Genomic DNA, 19029 nt, shown 5'->3' on the forward strand with positions numbered 1-19029 from the left:
AAATTGAATTTCTGGATTTCAGGACATTCAGAGAGGTTATTAATTTCCAAAGCATCAGTCAACAGACGTGTTGGAATGAATGAATAGAATGAATTTGCACATGTTGAGTGTTATCTTGGGACGTGTCAGTTTGACTCTCGGCTCAGAAACGCCACTGGGAAAAGTGGAGCTCGGCCTATTTCTGGATTTAACAGCTCATCAAACACAACCTCCATCTCTCTGGCTGCATTTTTTATTATCTATATGAAGTCTTTATAACCAACAAATGTCTAAATAACAGATTTATATTAGTTTATAGGAGGAGAGTTGTTCACGGTTCCTGCAGATGTACAGACTATGTCAGTACTGGTGGAATCACTGACACTGGGACGTCAGGTATTTTCCTAATTAGCATCCACTTGTTGTCTGCAGATGTTTTTACTGATCTGTGTGTATTTCTGCACTGTGTCATTTTAAATGTGAGTTATTCTCAATGATTTCTCCATCCATCTTCCATCGAGGTTAAAGAAAAAGGCTCCTCCCACATGCTTATTTCTTGTTATTCTTTATTAAACAGACATTTAACATGTATTTTATCTCCTGTATTAATTTACTTTTTTATTTAATGTACTTTATACACTTAACTTTGCTGTATCATTTAAAAAAAGTATTCACCGGAAGTGTTACTATGACCTCACGTATGCATTGACGCCACTTGACCACTGGAGGCAGAAGAGAGTATTGATCATAAGTAGTGTGTTTACTTCCCCCTAGTGGCCATATTGTAGCGTTACATTCGATAAGCAGCTTTAGTGCAGTAAAAACAACATAAATCATGAATCACAAAAAGACTATTTATTTAGACAAATACTGCAACAGTATCACATTTGTGGATTTATTCACTTAAGGTTTAATCTTAAATGTTTTCAAATTTAATTAATTGTAGTTGAAATATTTCATATAATAGTAAACAAAAATTGTTGGGCCTTAAATATATTGTATATAAATGTAATTAACTATATTAATAACAAAAAAAAGAGTGACGTTATCAACATCTTGAAATTCTGTTTAGAGGAATAAAAAAGAATGATTGGATGAGAGGTTTAATTCCATTGGACGACTCCGACGAAGGATTTTTCTGATTGGCTGTAACTGCAATGACATAAACCTGCTCAGTAACTTGCAGTTGCGACATTTTTAACTATTTTACGGGGAAATCTAACATTCAGACATTTTATAAAATGTCAACGTGCACACGTGCTGTTTTGGATATTTAAAAATAATAACAACAACAATAAAACCAGAAGCTATTTCGGCTCCTCAAAGTGAATAAGCACCAATCGGAGGCCACGCTCCTCCGTGTTGCCAGGCAGATTATGTTAATATATGCAATGCGGCCATCTCTGCAGCTACCAACTCTGAGGTAAGAACAACTTGTCCGTTTTCCACTAAATGTAAGAAAAGCGGGGATTCCTCCACGGCCGCCTCCGCAGCCCCGCTTCTCCGGACTATTACCGCGGATACACGTCAAATGTTCGCTGTGTTTTCGGCGGATTCTCGCCGGTGTGGAATCGTAATTTGCCCGTCGCGTCTCCTCGGATGCGGCTGTTGTCGGTAGTTCCACCCAAAATGGAGCCGGGTCTTCCTTGTTCTCGGCCGCTCCGGCAGGGCTGGGCTCAACTCGAAGCGGGGGACGGGTGGGTCTCCGCAAACAGTAATCCGCCCGAAAGCCACCCCAGTCGGGGATGACAGCCTGCGCTCCTCGTCCCTGGGCCCGACAAGCTTCAAATGTCCTCGCGGTCGCCGTCACATCGGTACTATTTAGCCGCGGAGCTAACGTCGCGGCGCAGCGAATGCCCGGGTTTCTGCGGCGCTGCTTTTTGTGGTATGGTCCGGTTGGGACTGCGAACCTGCAGGGTTAAAATAGGGGGGGATCGGATTTGTTATTGATTATACCAAGTGGGTTTCTGAGCGGGTTCGGGGTCTCTCGCCTCTTCCCCGGAGCTTCTGTGGCGACATGCGTTTGTTTTTAGGCACATTATCCAATCTCCCGCGGCCTCGGGAAGCTTCGTCCCCCCGCGGAGAGGCTCCGTGCGGCCGCCCTGCGTGCAGTGGTGACACGCTGCTTTATTTTGGCTCCTGGAGACTCGAACGTCTGCCTCAGCTGACTCACGGGTTTGAATCCCGGGGTCTCTCGGCTCAGATCGACCTCACTGCTGCAGCTTCTCCCCAAACACACACGTCCAGCTCATGAATACTCTGATAACAGCTGTGACAATAAATAAATCCACTGACATGTGCACGTCTCCTCCACAGATGCACCTTTGACCCCTGTCAGCCCCACTCCCTGTCACTCAATGCATTGTTATGAATCATAATCTGACACCTACTTATTACTCTCTGATGCCTATTTTGACTCTGGCTGCTGCAATATTGCAAAGTTCTAATAACACACATAATTCATCTTATCCCATCTCATCTCATCACCCACATCCTCTTGTCCTTGTGCATTACAGGCCTCCCCCGGCTGTCTCAGGAGTGAAGTGAGCTGCCATGGAGACCAAGCAGGAGCCCTCCGCTGTGTGGAGTCAGGCGCCGAGCAGCGACTCAGAGAACGCCACACAGGTCTGCAGGGCCTCTACACTGACACCTCAAAGAGCTGTGGGATCTGGGGAGAGGGTTGTCGCACATTCGCTGCAGCAGAGGAGGAGAATCAGCTTCTCCGATTTATTTATAATGATAATAATACGCTTTATTTATAGGAGCCTTTCACAGCACCCAAGGTCACCTTTACGAGGCAGAGATACAAACAACAATCTATCAAAAAGATCAATATGATATCACAGTGAATAAAACGTTATGCAGGTTTGCCAAATGGAAAACAATCAGACTGAATAAACCAGTAGAGCGGCTGAAGGTCAGGATTTCATGGGGGTCAGATTTCTCATGCACACTCACAAGCCGGACTAGAAAACCCACTTCTTCATCTGCTGAACATTCCCCATCTACTTTTATAACTTGAGTTAATAGAATAGAGTGAGTTTTTCCATATAGTGGTTTTTCCTTAACCTCCGAAAGGATGTGGACAGATTGTGTGGCCCCCACTAAGCCCTGATCTCGGTGTGATGGGAGACGGTACTGGGTCATGTGAAGAGAGGGACACAGACTTAATCCACTGGGCTGAGCGTCTCCTAGCTACCTGCAGCAACCTACTCGTGTTTTTAGGAGAACTGCTGCCGGGCGGTGACACCTAATACTTAGATGATGTAGTTTTATTGGTTTTGCACACTTAATAATTAATTAAAAGTGTTCCTGACTTTATTTTCAAAAAGATTAACTTTTAGTGCCTTTAAAGTTTGCACAAAACTCTACATTTAGTACCTTTTTAAAAAAAGAAATAACAGTGTATTGATGTGTGCTCACACTTAGAGGGTGCACTAGTGCTGCAGGTGGTTCAAACAGTTTTCTGAGACCTGTGCTCGTGTGTTCCAGGTGCATTTCGAAGGCAGCACCGTTGCCCAGATAGTTTACAGTGAAGACCAGGAGGACCGGGGGCAGCAGCAGGTGGTTTACACAGCGGACGGGAACTCCTTCGCCTCCGTGGAGTCTGCAGAACACACGCTGGTCTACATACACCCTGCAGACGGCACTCAGGTAAGACCCGGCTCGAGATGTTCTGCTGAAATCCCCCAAAACAGCTTTGACCTTATGATTTACATCAAATAATATGAAAAATGTATAACATGCATGATTTGCTCACACCGTTGTCATACCTTCTTGTTTCAGGCTGTATTTGCTGATCAGCCACAGGTGGCTTACATTCAGCAGGATGGTACGACCCAGCAGGTTGGTGTTTACCAGGAACTGTCGCGTTGTTAGCTCGCTGTGTGACGCATTGTTTTTACAGAACCGTAACGTAGCTGATTTCCATCTGTAGGTCACGGTTTTGCTGCCCAGCGGACAGAACATGAACACGGCCAATCTGCACGTTCTCAGTAATGTAGCAGACGCCCCACAAGCCATCCTGGAGCCTGTGTCGCAGGTGAAGAAACATTTTTACGCAGCTTTTGTTTTACCTGTTCAGAAGATTATAAATAATAAGTATATTTGTGTAAAACTGTCCCTTATAACTTTATTGTTGTTGCACTGTTGCACATGATTAGGCCAAACCTGAAGAGAGCTTAGGTTACGTAGAACAACAGACTGACAATTATCTCTCTGACATGATCAAAACACACAGGAGCAGCTGTCTGTGTCGAACTCACTCACCTCCATGGCGGACATGGCGGAGCCCCCCTCCAGTCCCCTCGGGGCTACGGACTCCACAGAAGATTCTGAAGAGGAAGAGGAAGAGGAGTCTGAGATTGATGAGTGGGAGCCTTGTCAGCCTCAATCATTCAACCCTCACAACCTCTGTGAGTGACGGCCTCATCAGTGACAACAGGCTTCTCTCGTCTGTCTCTGTCACTCACGTAGATAAGACAGGAGCAAATAGCCTTTTAGCAATGAAATCACAGATATCATGTCTTAACATTGCTGTCGATGCCATTTAGTTACAACAATAACACAAAGTGGGGCCTATAGATTATGATTGGGGCATTTTATCAATATTTATCAAGATGAAAACCTGCACAATTCTAATATTTTCTGCAGAGCTGATGTTCTGGAACGTAGAGACATTTATATTCTATTCAGATTTTCAGGGTTCAGCAGTTAAACCAAATCAGCTTTGTATTGTGGTGATTCTGACTTTTCTTATTGTCGTGGCTCTTCAGGGTGCGAGGAGTGTAACAACGCCAACGTCTCCGTCTGTCTGAAGCACGGTCCGCTGCACCCCATCCCCAGCCGGCCGGTGGTGTCCAAGGCCCGGGCCAGTCTGCCTCTGGTCCTCTACATGGATCGCTTCCTGGGCGGCGTGTTCTCCAAGAGACACATCCCCAAGCGCACCCAGTTCGGCCCGGTGGAAGGACCCCTGGTTCCTCAGAGCGAGCTGCAGGACCACTACCTCCATCTGAAAGTAAATCAGCTGTTTTTACTTTAGCCTCACGGTGTTAAACGTTCAAATAATAATATCCTATTTTACCTTAAGTCTTTTAATTGGGTAGATGAACCTTTTGGCCACAGGAAGTGAAAACCTGATGCTTTAAAATTTGAAAAGTGACTTCAAATGAATCACTGGTCGTTTTAGTTTTGGCTTGGAATCAAGTAATCACAGGGTTTTGATATTGTCGCTCTACAGCCAGAAGAAAAGAGGACAACACTTTATAGTGTCCTAGGAATGGAACAAAAATAGGAAATACCTTCTTGTGAATTAAAATGTTTTATAAGTTTGATATGTTTATGGAAACCAGAACTTTTTGTGTGTGCATTCATCAAATACCCTTTCTGTTTGTTTCAGCTGTGTGTGCTGGATGCAGACAAAGAGGAACACAAGGCTAACGACCTGTGGTTGGACCTGTCTGATGAGGACAGCTGCAACTGGATGATGTTTGTGAGACCTGCTCTGAACCACCTGGAGCAGAATCTGGTGGCGTATCAGTACGGCTCAGAGATATTTTACACGACCATCAAGAACATCCGGCCAAAACAAGAGCTCAAGGTCAGTCCTGCGTAGAGCTGGATATTTGGCTGGTGGAGATAAACTAGAACTTGAAGAATAATGACTCAGTCCTGATCACTGAAGTTTGTTTATCATGCAGGTGTGGTACGCAGCCTCATATGCAGAGTTTGTCCATCATAAGATCCACGACGTGACGGAAGAAGAGAGAAAAGGTCCGTCCACACTCTGTTTCAGCAGATCACACATGTCTCATTAGAAACTATTCTAAGAGTCTGGTTCTCACTCTCTGTCGTTTCTTCAGTCCTGCACGAGCAGGAGAAGAACTGGCCGTGCTACGAATGTAACTGTCGCTTTGTGAGCTCGGAGCAACTTCAGCAACATCTCAACATGCACGACGACAAGTTTAACGCTGCTACCAGGTAACACTTCACTTTCCTATTCTCACAGTAGTTTTGATTGCACTACAGCCTGTCAACGACGTCTTCACTGTCTTTGCTCTGTCAGATCCAAAAGCCGAGGTCGAGGAAGAAGCAGGAAGAGGTTTGGGACGGGAAGAAGACCGGGGCGGCCGCCGAAATTTATACGCCTGGATCCACCAGTAGAGACTGGTGAGGACAAGACAACGGTAAGAGTCACATTATTGCTTCCTGTGTTGTTTATTGATTCATTAATTTGTTTAGAGAAGTTCTGATCAACATTTACAGCTAACGTCCATCTGTAAAGTTCACCGACAGATTAATTCATTAAACTTTAACAGAGAAAGATGCTCATCAGGATTATTACAAATATTACATCTTAAATTATGAGGTTTAAAGCAACAATTAAAAAAAAAAAAACTTAATTTCCTCTCTAATCAGGAGATGCTGGAACTGACGGAGAAGCAGCCGCTGGAGGAGCAGCCGCTGGAGGAGCATGAGGAGGGAGCTCAGAACGGGCTGAAAGTGGTGGAGCTGGAGCTGGAGACTGAGGTCGAGACGGAGCTGGAGGATCAGCTCATACCTCCATCAGAGGAACCGGTCACAGAATCCATCATCACACCCTCCATCACGGAGCTGCCTGTGTCACTGAAGGAGGACCCGGCACAGCACAGCCAATCAGACGGCCACCTCACGTCTCAGGACATGCGCCGCGCCAAGAGGATACGGGTAAGATGGGAGACTCTTTGTTTTAGATGTAGTCTGTCAGAGTCAGCGTGGCTATGATTTGCCTTAAAAACCATGTGTCTCTCTCCCTCAATGCGTGGCTCCTTCAAAGATGGATGTGCAGGTAGGTGGGACGGGGAGGATGCCAGAAAAACACCAAGTTCAAAGATTCCCTTTGTCATTTTTCCATGGTGTCAATGCTCATGCGACATTTCAGGATATTCCCCCGTCCTGCACACTCCATTGCATCATCCGCCTCCTCCCGTGTCTCTGCAGATCCATGTCAGGAAACACATTTGGAAGTTTTCTCTTAGTTCCTCTCTCTCTCTCTCGTTTCAGAATGCGGCACTGCAGCACCTTTTCATCAGGAAAAGCTTCCGTCCTTTCAAATGCACACACTGTGGCAAGGCCTTCCGGGACAAGGACAAGCTGGATCAGCATCTGCGGGTCCACGGCCGCGACGCCTACACCTTCACCTGCCACATCTGCAGCAAGAGCTTCATGAGCGACTCGGCCCTGGAGGACCACCTGCTGGTGCACACGGAGAACCGCTCCTACGCCTGTCTCCTATGCCAGGACACCTTTGAAAAGCTGGACCTGCTCAAAGACCACATAGGGGTGCATGCTGTGGACGGGTGCTACACCTGTCCCTCCTGCAAGAAGAAGTTCACTGACTTCATCCAGGTTAGTAAATGTTTGTCTCTTTTTTTTTATTTGTGCCCAACTGATATATCATCATTAACCGATATATTCAATCTGATATCGGTATTGGCATCGGCCCCCAAAATCCAAATTGGTTTGTTCTAGTTTTGTTAAATATGAAGAAGTGAATTGTGAATTGTTTGAGCTGTTAAAAAACATCTAATTAGATAAAAAATATTTATTTTTAATCACCAAAAAGCAAAAACCCATGTGTGTTCTCTTCACTGAAGCAATAGATCTTTTTAAAGTCTGGTTTGAAGTTATACAAAATGTTCTGGTCCTCAGGTGAAGAAGCATATACGCTGCTTCCATTCAGAGAAGATCTTCCAGTGCCCTCACTGCGACAAGGCCTTCTGCCGGCCGGACAAGCTGCGTCTGCACATGCTGCGCCACTCGGACCGCAAAGACTTCCTGTGCTCCACATGTGGCAAACAATTCAAGGTAAGATGAGTGTTGAAAACCCTGAGAGACCACGTCTTGGTGCGTGGATCTATGAGCTCTTACCCGTAACCCTCCTGTGACCTTCAGAGGAAAGATAAGCTGCGGGAGCACATGCAGCGTATGCACAATCCGGACCGAGAGGCCAAGAAGGCGGATCGGATCCTCCGCTCCAAGACCCTGAAGCTGAAGGTGCCCAACTCGGACTTCGAGAGCTTCATGTTCAAATGCAGAGTGTGCATGATGGGATTCCGACGCAGAGGAATGCTGGTGAGCAACAAGTCACAGAGCTGATCCTTTTGTTTTTATTTAATTTCCAGTGCAGGTTTCACATGTTTATCTTTCTGGTTTCAGGTCAATCATTTGTCCAAGCGTCATCCTGAGATGCGGATCGATGACGTGCCGGAGTTAACGCTGCCAATCATCAAACCCAACAGAGATTACTTCTGCCAGTATTGTGACAAGGTTTGTTTTTCCACTTCCAGTTATTTCAACAAAATTTGTTAAACGTTTTTTTGTATCTTCCATATCTGCAAACATCTGCTTCACCTGAATCAGATTAGAGGAGACCAGTCTTCATTATGCTAGGATAGGTCTCTGTAATGAGCTGATCTCTGTGCAGGTCTATAAGAGTGCCAGTAAGAGGAAAGCCCACATACTGAAGAACCACCCGGGCTCAGAATTGCCTCCCAGTATCCGTAAGCTGCGACCAGCGGCTCCCGGGGAACCGGACCCGATGCTGAGCACACACACGCAGCTGACCGGCACCATCGCCACCGCACCGGTCTGCTGCCCTCACTGCGCCAAACAGTACAGCAGCAAGGTTTGTAATGAAGCTGAGGAGAAGACGTTCTATCCAAGTGAAAATCTTCAATGTACCATTCGACACGATTCAGCTACAGACCTAACAGATGACTTTCTGTGTGTTCGTGTCTCAGACTAAGATGGTTCAGCACATCAGGAAGAAACATCCAGAGTTTGCTCAGCTCGCCAACACCATCCAGGCTCCGCTGACAGCAGCTGTCATCAGTAGTTCTCCTGCTGTCGTCAGTGCAGACGGAACCACAGCCGAGGCTGTAGTGGTAAGAAAGAGTTCTGAACACCCGATACAGAAGAAGAAAGACGGAAATAGAAAAAATGATCAACTAATTAAATAATTTTATCCACAGACCACAGATCTGCTGACGCAGGCCATGACGGAGCTTTCACAAACCCTCACAACAGACTACCGCACGGGGCAGGGCGACTACCAGAGGATCCAGTACATCCCCGTCTCTCAGACAGGAGGCAACCTGACGCAGCCACAGCACATTCAGCTGCAGGTGGTGCAGGTGGCTCCGGTAAGATCCAGAATCTATCCCATCAACGTCCTTCCTCACAATCCCAGTCCAATTTACTTGGATAGTGGGAGCATCTAGTGATTTTAATAAACCGTAACGTGTCCTTGTTGTTTCCTCTGTGCTCCACAGGCCTCCTCTCCACACTCACAGCACCCGACAGATGTGAGTCAGCTGCATGACCCTCACGGCTACAGTCAGCACTCCATCCAGGTCCAACACATCCAGGTCACCGGGCCTTCAGGCACCGGACAAGGTGCCACGCAGGTAAACCCTCATCACACTCACTCTGGGATTCATTCCATGAAGCATTTAGTACACATATATTATTGTTTTCCAATAATCTCAATATCCCGATGACCTTTGTATTTTTTCTTAAGGAACTTGGGTTAAACTTGATAACAACCTCTCCTCCCTCTTTCAGGTAACTGGTCAGCCACTAAGCCCCACCTCCCAGCAGCCCAGTCAGGAGCTGAGCCCCACCCAGTTGACCCCCGTCACTTTATCTCAGAGCCACACGCTGCAGACCAGTGGCTCCCAGTCGCAGCAGGGGACCGTCCAGCACGCCTACATACCCGGGAACTGGAACTACCGAGGTTACTGTAAGTCACGTGTGCTTTACAGTGTGACGGCTCCATACTGTTGGATTGCATGTTAGTTAATATGTTAACGTCTCTTTGCTCCAGCGTCGGAGATCCAGATGATGGCTCTACCTCACGCACAGTATGTGATCACCGAGGCCAGCCCACCTGGGTCCGGAGTCAACAACAACCAGGTGAAGACGGTGAGTGACGCAGACTCGTGTTGGGAGGAAAGGACCAGTGAACAGTGGAGAAGGAAATCAGGATCCTGTACATCTGAAGCGGTTACATTCTCTCCCCCCCCCCCCCCCCCCCCCACACACACACACACACACACACACAAACACACAGTGGAAACCAGATATTAGAAATCAACTGTTTAGATGGATAAAAAAAAGCTAAAAACAGAATAGTTCCTGAACAAATACTGTTTCAATTCAGTTATCAAGTAATCTGCTTCCAGTTTGTTGTCTTTTCATACATGTTTGGACCGTAAAAATTATATTTTTTACAGTTTTTACCGGCTCTGTCAGTATTTTACTGCTCCTCTCTGTGTCTCTATCATTCACTCTGATCACAGCCAAACCGAGCGCGCTGCCATCTCCTCCGGCTCCTCAACCACTCTCATACAAATTGTGTTGTTTTTACCGAGTCTGAGTTTACACATGTGTGAGTGCGTGTGTCGGTTTGTGTGTCAGCGCAAAACAAACGAGCTGAATTATGAACCAACGCACGCACATGTATGAAGACAGATTTGACTCTTAAAGAAAAGTATCGATCATTGTGTGAGGATCAGTGTCGATGCTGTGGAGTCATTTCAAACAAATCATCTGTCGCGGGTCAGAGTCTCTTTCACAGAAGCTCTGCAGTTCTATTGTAGTGATTTGAATGTGGTGACATCATGTGACAACAGAGATGTTCTCTTTCCCGCCCTGCAGACTCACTACGTGATCTCCGAGGGTCAGACCGAGCTGGAGGCCAAGCAGCCGGTTCCCCAGGGGGCGACGCAGGCCCAGGCCGAGCAGCTGGAACAGCAGCAGCAGCAGCAGCAGCAGCAGCAGCAGCAGCAGCAACAGCCCAACAACTCACAAGGCCCCACGCAGTACATCATCACCACCACGACCAACAGCAGCGGCGCTAGTGAAGTCCACATCACAAAACCCTGAAGTGCAAAGTGACGAACTCTCACAGAGACCGACCACGCACGCAGACCTCAGCTGCTCAGACGCACACGAACGGACAAACACAAAGTCAAATGCAAACGGACAAAAACAGATTCATACGGAAGTGAAGGATGAAGAGATGAAGGGGACGAGCACAGTTTTATGTGTCTGTCAGTTAAACAGAAAGAAAAACAGAATATAGAAAAAATAAAAAATGATGGACTTTTTCAGAGATGTCTCCAGGGGTCCTGTGTGAATATCAGATATTACAGTAATCATCCTAAGGTCTGGAAAAGTTGCACAAGTTTTGTTTTGCTTAGTTCTTCTTACACTTGTTTTGTTGCCATTTTACATATTTATAAACTTATTGACATCTCTTGAAGTAAAGTATTTGTAAATGAAAGTCTGGAGAGAGGTTGGAAAAAATATGGAGAACACACACCCTCTGTTGTGTAGTGTGTTTGTCATTGTGGCTGAAATCTGGTGTGATTTAATTCTCCCTGAACTTCCTCCTTGAAATGTGTCACTGGTTTGTTGTTTTAATTCACATGCTGGTTGTTAAACTCATTTTTCTTTCTCATTGTCAACAACCACAACGTCTGTGCTTTTGTAGTAAAACTTAGAAAAGCAAACACAATCAGTTCTGCTTCACCAAACTTCATTGGATGATCTCCAGGGCTTTGTGGGTCAGTTATTTAAAAATCAAACATCACATTTGATTTTACAAGGCGATGCAGATTTACCATTGATACAATTTTGAATTTTTTAAAACATCTAAAAGGTGAACGTCAAGGGAACGGCGCTATTACACCTGTAACCACACCCACCAGTGATGTCACAGGGTTGTGGGAAACACCTGTACACAAACAGGAAACACTGGAAATCAAGAAGAACGTAGAAGTTTTATGTTTCTTTCCTCGACACTTTAATGGTCTTGAGAAGATAAATGTTCATCTTTCTACACATGGAGGTTATTTCTTTGACCTGGTGCAGAGATCCTTCGGCTTGGAGCCAAATAAAAAACAGATTTTCCTCCGTGATTCACACGTACAAAGAAAATGACTTGAAAGTGCAACATATCATTTTAGAGCCTCAGGTGTTACCAGTTCAATATTTAGACGCATTATCACAGGTTTGCAGCTGAACAATTATTTCCCAACAAACACTTATATTAGTATTTTAGGGCGCACACCAGTAAAGTATAATTTCACTCATCACATCTCATATTTCATTTGCACTTAACTGAGAAAATGAGACTATAATTCAGCAGGAAGAGTTCAAATAAAATCTAATGATAAATCCTCCTGTGTTACTGATGTGCTCACAAGCAAGGCATGTCTCCTGTTCATAGAAAACAATGGTTCCTCGGTGACAGCAGTTCTGGCAGGAGTGAAGCTGGTGTTGCTCACGTTGATGCAGGTCTATGACAGGAGAAACAATAATTATAATAACAATAGTAAATTAAATTGCACTTTGCTTTACAAATTAAACAAGCAAGAGTAATAAAACAAACAAAATCCATTAAATACAATTTAAATCAGGCATTTAAAGTATACTAAGATATACTTGTATATCATAAAATATTGGAGAGCAAAGTTCTTCAGCATCTTCAAACAACAGAAACAGTTTGAGCCTCAGATTTGAATGAATTGAAATGTGTTGTCCTGTGAAGATGAATTGTTTGCAGGTTGCTCACAAGGTGTGAACCAACACCACACGTCTGTGACTGTGATTCAGGCTGAAGTGACGGTTGGTCAGGTGGTGTTTGTCTCCTGGGTGGAGCAGGGCTTGTCCTCCAAACAATTGAGACCAGTATGTTTAAAACATTCCTGCCTGGGTCAGAATGTGGGAAAGCGAAAGAGCCGCTGCCTAAATAAAAACTAATCTACCAGCAGAACCAGTCAAACCAGCTCGTCCTGTCACAGCAACCATCACATATCAAACAGGTGAGTGCTGCTCGAGTCATTTTGGTTTCCGGCATCATGTCTGTGCCCGAGTCGCTCTCATGCCTCAGCTGACGGTGGTCCACGCCGCGGGTCAGAGGGCAGCCGGGCGAGGAGGCCGTCAATGGATGGAGGAGGTCAGGGAGGACGGGGGGGCTGCAGAGAGGAGAGCAGATCTGCAGAGGTAAGTGGAGCTGTGGGTCAGGGTGTGAGTGGCAGGTCTCGGATCAGCCGCTGCTGCAGGGAGGAGACGTCTGAGTGCTTCTCTCTCCTCAGGCTGCTGAAAGAAAACTGCTGTTCTGCTCCATTAGGCTGAGAATCTTTCAGAGTTCACATCTAAACGCTTCTTACACATGAGCTACCAGTTCTGAGCAAACTGTGAATCATCCTCCACAGAGCTGGACTGGGGAATAACCAGTGGTGCATCATGATAAATAAATGCATTGATTAAAACCTCAAAGTCTTTTTAATATTTTATTTTAGCAATTATATTATATCTTATAATTGATTGCACCAACAAATTAAAACAATAAGTGAGCTACAAGTTCTGAGGTGAAAGTAAATCTTATTGCACAGAGCTGATTTGGTAAATAACCATTTTGATATATGCATTGATTTAAAACCTCAAACTTCTCTTTTAAATATTCTAGTTTTCAAATTTACAAAAAACAGGCAGAATATATTATAAACTCAACAAACATAACACACAAACTTCCACAAAACACGTTCATCTTATATCATAACCTTGAGACACTTCCATCAATATCCCAGAATTATACTATAAAATCTAAATCCTAAATTCTAATCCTGATTCCAAGATTTACAAATAAAACCAGTTGTGTGAAAGGTGAAGCACGAGATCTCCGCATTTTTACATCTTGTGTCAAGTGTTGCTATAAAACAGAGTTTCTCAGATTTAATTCTTTTTCTTAAAGAGTTGAAAATGTCCTAAATTCAAACTGTGATGCTTCTCAAGAGGAATTTTTGGGACAAACAAATGTTTATTTAACCAATTCTTCAGTCAAATTACTTCACCTCATGTGTTTGAGTCTCAAAATCATATTTGCATCACAATTTATTCCAACTCTCTTCCCAGTTGGCACCAGATGTCGATCCCTTTGATTTTGAATCAACAACTCCTCCTTCTCTCTTTCCTCTGATCTCTTTCCACCTCTTCGCTGCCACAGATCAAATCCCCCACCACTTGATGCTCAGCCTCATCCCACATCCTGGTCCCAGTTTGAGAGGACTCTGCGACCTTGGAGAAGCTACTGGTACTTTGCCCCAGTGGGTGTAGTGTGGTTAGTCTGCCAAGTGGAGGCGCAGGCAGATGTGTGCTGGAGGCTGCTGCTGCTGTGTTTCCTGTGGACGGTGCTGGGAGGCTGTGTCCAGGCCCTGAGGTGGCGCCTGCAGCCGGGACACGACCAGGTGAGCGAGGCCTCGTGATCCGGATCTCACTTCAACCTGCATTTGAATGGTCTCATGTTTATTCAGGGACGTTACTTTAATTCAAGGGGGAGCCAGCGCAGAGGGAACAGCCGGAGGAGGTGACGGAAAACCGAAATATCCAGTGTTCATGGTGAGACGTTGTTATTTCCATTGTAAGTTATTTATGCGATTTAGAAAAGTGTCATTCAAGGCATGCAGAGGAGCCACTGGTGTCTTCATCTTTACACCTGTGTACACTTTTATTTTTTAATGTATTGTTGTTTCAAATCATATGTTTCAGTTCTTCAGTGACACTCATTCCTCCTATGAAACCCCATTTTATTTGGATCTGTACCAAATTGTAAATTTCAGTCACCTTAACATTAATTTCATCAAGATCCGTGAATTATTCCCTGAGAAATGAATGAAGATATGAAATAAATTAATCCTGGATCTGCACCAAAGTGTTATGAGCTCCTTCCTGATCTCTATCACATCTTTCTGCCAAGTTTTGGAGAAATCTGTCCAGGAATGTTTTCAGAATCTTACTTATAAACAAACAAACAAAAACACAAACAAACAAACACTCAGGGGTGAAATCATAACCTCCTGTCCAGGGATAATCAATTAAAAGCCCTCGTACACCTACAATGTATGTTTTTACCAGATTTGTCGTCTTCTCGGGACGATATGTGATAGATTTGTGTAATTCTGCTAAGGAACAAACTAACAGACAACCATTGAGGAGGTGATAACAGGAGTAGGATGGAAACAATCTGAAAAAAAACAAGAAACATGACGAATGACGACATTAAACAAAGTTTCAGTTCAGTAAGAAAAGTAGTGAGGGCTAAATCTGAAGAGATCAGTTTTGCTCAGGATGTTGCCCAAGGACACTTCAGCATGCGTAATGGAGGAGTCAGGGAATCGAACTACAGACTCTCTGGTTAGAAGTCGACCTGCTCTACCTCCTGAGCCACTGCTGCAGAGCCAGATGAGTCTCAGGGGAACGCAGGAGCAAAATATGAAGTTCGAGTAGATGCAGAACCAGAGGGTCAGTGGAGTGTCCAGTGGAGGACGATGAGTAGCAGAGGGACAGGTCCCCCTTCAGATCGATCACATGCACTGCAGCTGCATAATAAGACAATGGTCACCGTGTCTTTGTTCCTGCAGGGCGTCCCCGTCCCGGAGCCCAGGCCTCCACGTCCCTCTGGCCCTCGCCCTGGTCAACAGCCTGCTGCTGTGTGTCCTCCAGGAGCCGCTCCCCGACCCCAGTGTCCCCCACATCCAGGCCCTGCTCTCCAGGCTGCAGGTAGGAGAAGACAAACCAGACTCCCTCTCTCACACGCCTCCAGCCATCCCTGTCATCTCCTCTGCTTGTTCAACTTTCTCTTTGCGTGTAGATCAGTGTTAAAACATTTTTGTGGGGGATATTACTTATTACAGAAACTCGACCTGTCACTCAGGAGTACACAGATATTCTAACCCCGGGCGAAACACACGGCATCAGTGAGCGGCTGTCGTCTGAACCAACCCGACTGCCAGAGGAGATTTATTTCAATGTTTCTTTCCCATCTGTCTTTCCTGTGAGTGCAATATTACCCATAGAGGCTGTGAGTCATCAACTGGTTTGTCCCACACGTGGTTCTTTCACTTAATTCACCGACAGGTCAAAAATATCCAGATGTTCAACATCATTGTTTCTACAGTAGATTTAATTTCACCTTATCTACAAATGTAGTGACACGTTGGTTTAAGAACAAGACCGTTGCTTCGTGCACCAGCCTCAGGCCAAACTTTAACTTTTCCTTTTTGCCTGACTAAAGAAAGTAAATGTTATCTTCATAAAAACCTTTCGCTCTAAACTTTGTAATCTAGTTTGAACCTTATTCCTTCTTTTAATGTTAATGTAAAAAACCTCTGATGAGTAGGGGACTGACATATTTATGAGTGTTTGCAATTTGGTGCAGATTGAATCAAAGATCTGGATCTAGTGAAGTTAATTGTGGTTTCACGAGGGGTCAGAGTGTCGGGCCCTGCTGGAGGCCTGAGCTCTACTGAGTGACATCCTGGTTAATGTGACGTGTCGGGTTTATCATTTCATTTGTTGGAACCTTTTTGGTGAAGACACATCAGTCATTTCTTAAATCTCAATAGGAAAACCAATAGTTTTTAGTGTTTATTGGCTTTTTAAACTGAATGAAATGTGTTGAATTGAGTATGTGTTTTAAAGAAGTCCTTTCAATGGCCTCGTTCAATCAAACTAAACCCACTCGTCTATTTCCCCCTGCAGTCAGTGTCTCTGGCCCTTGAGGAGGCTGATCCTGGGTCAGATGTGACACTGGACGAGGTGGACGGAGGCTCCACGCTGAAACACACAGTGAAGCTCCTCTGCACCTACCTACAGCAGAGGTGAGGCTCGGCACTGACACCATCTGCTTTTGCTTTTTGTTTTGAACATGACTTCAGTTTGATTAACGTCACGCGCTCGGCTCTCACAGGATGGGGTCGCTGCGTACTCTCGTCCAGGTGCAGGGGGACTTCGAGGCCGGCGTGAAGTACATGCTGGAGGGTCTGGACGGCCTCTGGGCTCAGCTGGAGGAGCTGCACACCGGGGTCACACTCACCAAGGAGGGGGGTGAAGACCAGGCAGACGTGGCCCTGGCCCGGACGCGCACAGAGGTAAGCAGGTGTGGAGGTCTGTCTGCAGCCTGGTTGTTTTAATAGAAATAAGAAATAAGCTTGAATCTTGCTGCATCAACGTTAGCTTTTGCCTTTGAGGCCTAATTTCTCATTTCATTTGTCTGGCACAGAATTTGTTTTCAGTCCTGAGTCACTACAGGAGCAGACTTCAGAGCTGCCAGACTCATCTGAGGGACGGCACGCGGCAGCTGCAGGTGATCCTCTCCTCGTGCAACAAACACCCACCTGTGATATCTCCCTCCCGTCTTCACCCTGTTTCCTTGTTTCACAGGAGTTGATGTGGAGTCACACTCACATCAGCCGCAGGGTGAGATGCAGCAGTGAGTCTCTCTGGCCCGAGCTGCTGCTGCAGGCCAACATCGAGCAGGTACAGTAAATTCTGCCCCTCAGACAAACAGCTCAATGTTGTTCGTAGGGTTAACCCCCCCCCCCCCCCTCCTCTCCCTGCAGTTTGACAAGGTGCAGGAGAGTTTCTTCTCCTTGGATCAACAGACCTCCACGTTCACGGCCCACCTGGAGGGGCTCAGGAAGGCGAATGAGGAAGGACATGCGAGGCCCCTGGCTTGTGCCAACGGGGCCGGTTCACGTGCAGCCTCACCACAGGCCTCTCCACGTCTGGGACACACAAGTGATTCATCACCGGAGCCTTGTTCCACCTCTGTCTCCTCGATGGAAACCGACCTGGAAGACGACGCCCCTCTCTCCCTGTGCGAGAGGTCGGCTCTGCAGTTCTCCTCCACTATCGGACGCCTGCGTAAATCTGGAAAGAGGAATTGATTTTTTGCTGTTTTCTTATCTAAATGTGGTTGTATGTGTTAAACAAAAAGGCTTCTCATTGTCAAATGTTGATCATTTGCTGGTTTCCTCAAAAATATATATTTATTGCTGTTGCTGTGTCAGAAATCCAGAATTTCTTCATCTTCTCTTAATATGTCATTTCAATTTTTAAACACTAGGGGGCGCACTTCCACAAATCATTACAGTTGAAGTGTCTCACAGCAGCCATTCAACAAATGATCCTACATTAATATATATGTTCAGCTGAGATCTGTCTGATTGGCTGAGACCCTTTCTCTCCAATCGACTCTAACGTTTAACACATGGGTCTTTCTTCGAGGTCGGGTCAGTCACAACTTCAGAATCTTCCATATTTCTTATAAATGGATTCCAGACACATGTTTTAAGTGTTTTCAGAATATTCATTTTCTGGTTCATTCCATTAAAAAAATCCCAGTTTCATGTTTTACTGGACATCTGCCTTGTTTACATCCTCCAGCGACTTGTTCCTGTTTCCCATTGAACCGATGACTCGTCCATAAGAGGAGAGATCTTCTAACGCTTCCAACTCACATGTTAAGAGATCCCAGGTTTTCTTTCTTTTCCACAACAATTTTTCATTCTGTCTCTCTCGATCAGACTGAGCCGTGACTTGAGCCCTTCAAAGCAGGGATTCCAGGTCGAGGGCAGAGGGGTGGGGGTAGGGGGGGTGTGGGGGGGGGAAGGTATACGGGGGCACTGGAGGTCAACGCCGGAAGCGTTCCTGTTATTACTAAAAAACTGAGCAGCCCTCTAGACCTGTTTGAAACACATGGATGTCTTTGATCCAGATTCAATTACCCTGCCGCTCCACACTGAAGGCCTGTGAGTGGACAGTTTGAGAACCAGGCTCCTCAGCTGGATTCAGGAGAACCACTCGGGGTTCTGCCGGTTCTGTGGAGAACGTACAGTACTCAGCGGTGTGGCTGTCGTTTGACCGTGGACTTGCTGACCGTCTGCCAGATCCTGCATCTGTCCGATTCCCTCACCCTGGGGCAGTGATTGGGCGAGGTGGGGCCCCGACCCCAGGGGGGAGGGTGGGTGGGGGTGGGGGGGAAATTTGGGGATGAAAAGAATGCGAGCTGAATCCTCCAGGATCCGAGCTGTCACAACAGCAGACACACAAACACACCATGTCTGGGTTGGAGCGGGGGGGGGAATGGAAAGCGTGTGGGAGGAGAGATGTTGTGTGTTTGGTTATTTTAAAGTCAGTGACCAGAGGCATGGATTCAAGAAA

At 45.8% G+C, this 19029-nt stretch overlaps 2 protein-coding genes across 3 annotated transcripts; both read left to right on the forward strand.

Moving 5' to 3' along the window:
- The first annotated feature begins 1356 nt into the window (after positions 1–1356).
- On the forward strand, positions 1357–11942 carry prdm10 (PR domain containing 10). Of its 2 annotated transcripts, none has more exons than XM_053423508.1 (23): positions 1357–1402; positions 2496–2604; positions 3472–3633; positions 3766–3825; positions 3917–4021; positions 4220–4394; positions 4755–4996; positions 5378–5578; positions 5679–5751; positions 5841–5958; positions 6044–6164; positions 6397–6684; positions 7021–7365; positions 7669–7824; positions 7912–8091; positions 8176–8286; positions 8444–8644; positions 8760–8903; positions 8991–9161; positions 9291–9425; positions 9583–9760; positions 9845–9942; positions 10678–11942. In XM_053423508.1, exons 2-23 carry the CDS (start codon positions 2533–2535, stop codon positions 10903–10905), a joined length of 3564 nt encoding a protein of 1187 aa, XP_053279483.1. In that variant the 5' UTR covers positions 1357–1402; positions 2496–2532; the 3' UTR covers positions 10906–11942. The 2 variants fall into 2 exon arrangements, with proteins under 2 accessions (XP_053279483.1, XP_053279485.1); XM_053423510.1 differs by lacking the exon at positions 1357–1402 and adding an exon at positions 1416–1676.
- A 965-nt stretch (positions 11943–12907) lies between these two features.
- si:ch211-151h10.2 (uncharacterized protein LOC567699 homolog) lies at positions 12908–18242 on the forward strand. The gene is made up of 8 exons (XM_053423103.1): positions 12908–13029; positions 14033–14273; positions 14360–14424; positions 15447–15585; positions 16567–16685; positions 16775–16955; positions 17087–17343; positions 17427–18242. The coding sequence occupies exons 1-7, from the start codon at positions 12908–12910 to the stop codon at positions 17252–17254; spliced, it is 1035 nt and encodes a 344-aa protein (XP_053279078.1). The 3' UTR covers positions 17255–17343; positions 17427–18242.
- The last annotated feature ends 787 nt before the right edge of the window (positions 18243–19029 follow it).

Source organism: Pleuronectes platessa, chromosome 5, assembly GCF_947347685.1.
Source record: "Pleuronectes platessa chromosome 5, fPlePla1.1, whole genome shotgun sequence".
Classification (NCBI taxonomy): Eukaryota; Metazoa; Chordata; class Actinopteri; order Pleuronectiformes; family Pleuronectidae; genus Pleuronectes; species Pleuronectes platessa.

Excerpts from the sequence above, each read along its gene's own strand:
- prdm10 (XM_053423508.1), top strand. The coding sequence starts at position 2,533 with ATGGAGACCAAGCAGGAGCCCTCCGCTGTGTGGAGTCAGGCGCCGAGC. Across the intron at positions 2,605-3,471 it reads ACTCAGAGAACGCCACACAG|GTGCATTTCGAAGGCAGCAC; the intron begins GTCTGCAGGGCC and ends CGTGTGTTCCAG. Across the intron at positions 5,959-6,043 it reads AAGTTTAACGCTGCTACCAG|ATCCAAAAGCCGAGGTCGAG; the intron begins GTAACACTTCAC and ends TTGCTCTGTCAG.
- si:ch211-151h10.2 (XM_053423103.1), top strand. The coding sequence starts at position 12,908 with ATGCCTCAGCTGACGGTGGTCCACGCCGCGGGTCAGAGGGCAGCCGGG. Across the intron at positions 15,586-16,566 it reads CCCTGCTCTCCAGGCTGCAG|TCAGTGTCTCTGGCCCTTGA; the intron begins GTAGGAGAAGAC and ends TTCCCCCTGCAG. Across the intron at positions 16,956-17,086 it reads TGGCCCGGACGCGCACAGAG|AATTTGTTTTCAGTCCTGAG; the intron begins GTAAGCAGGTGT and ends TGTCTGGCACAG.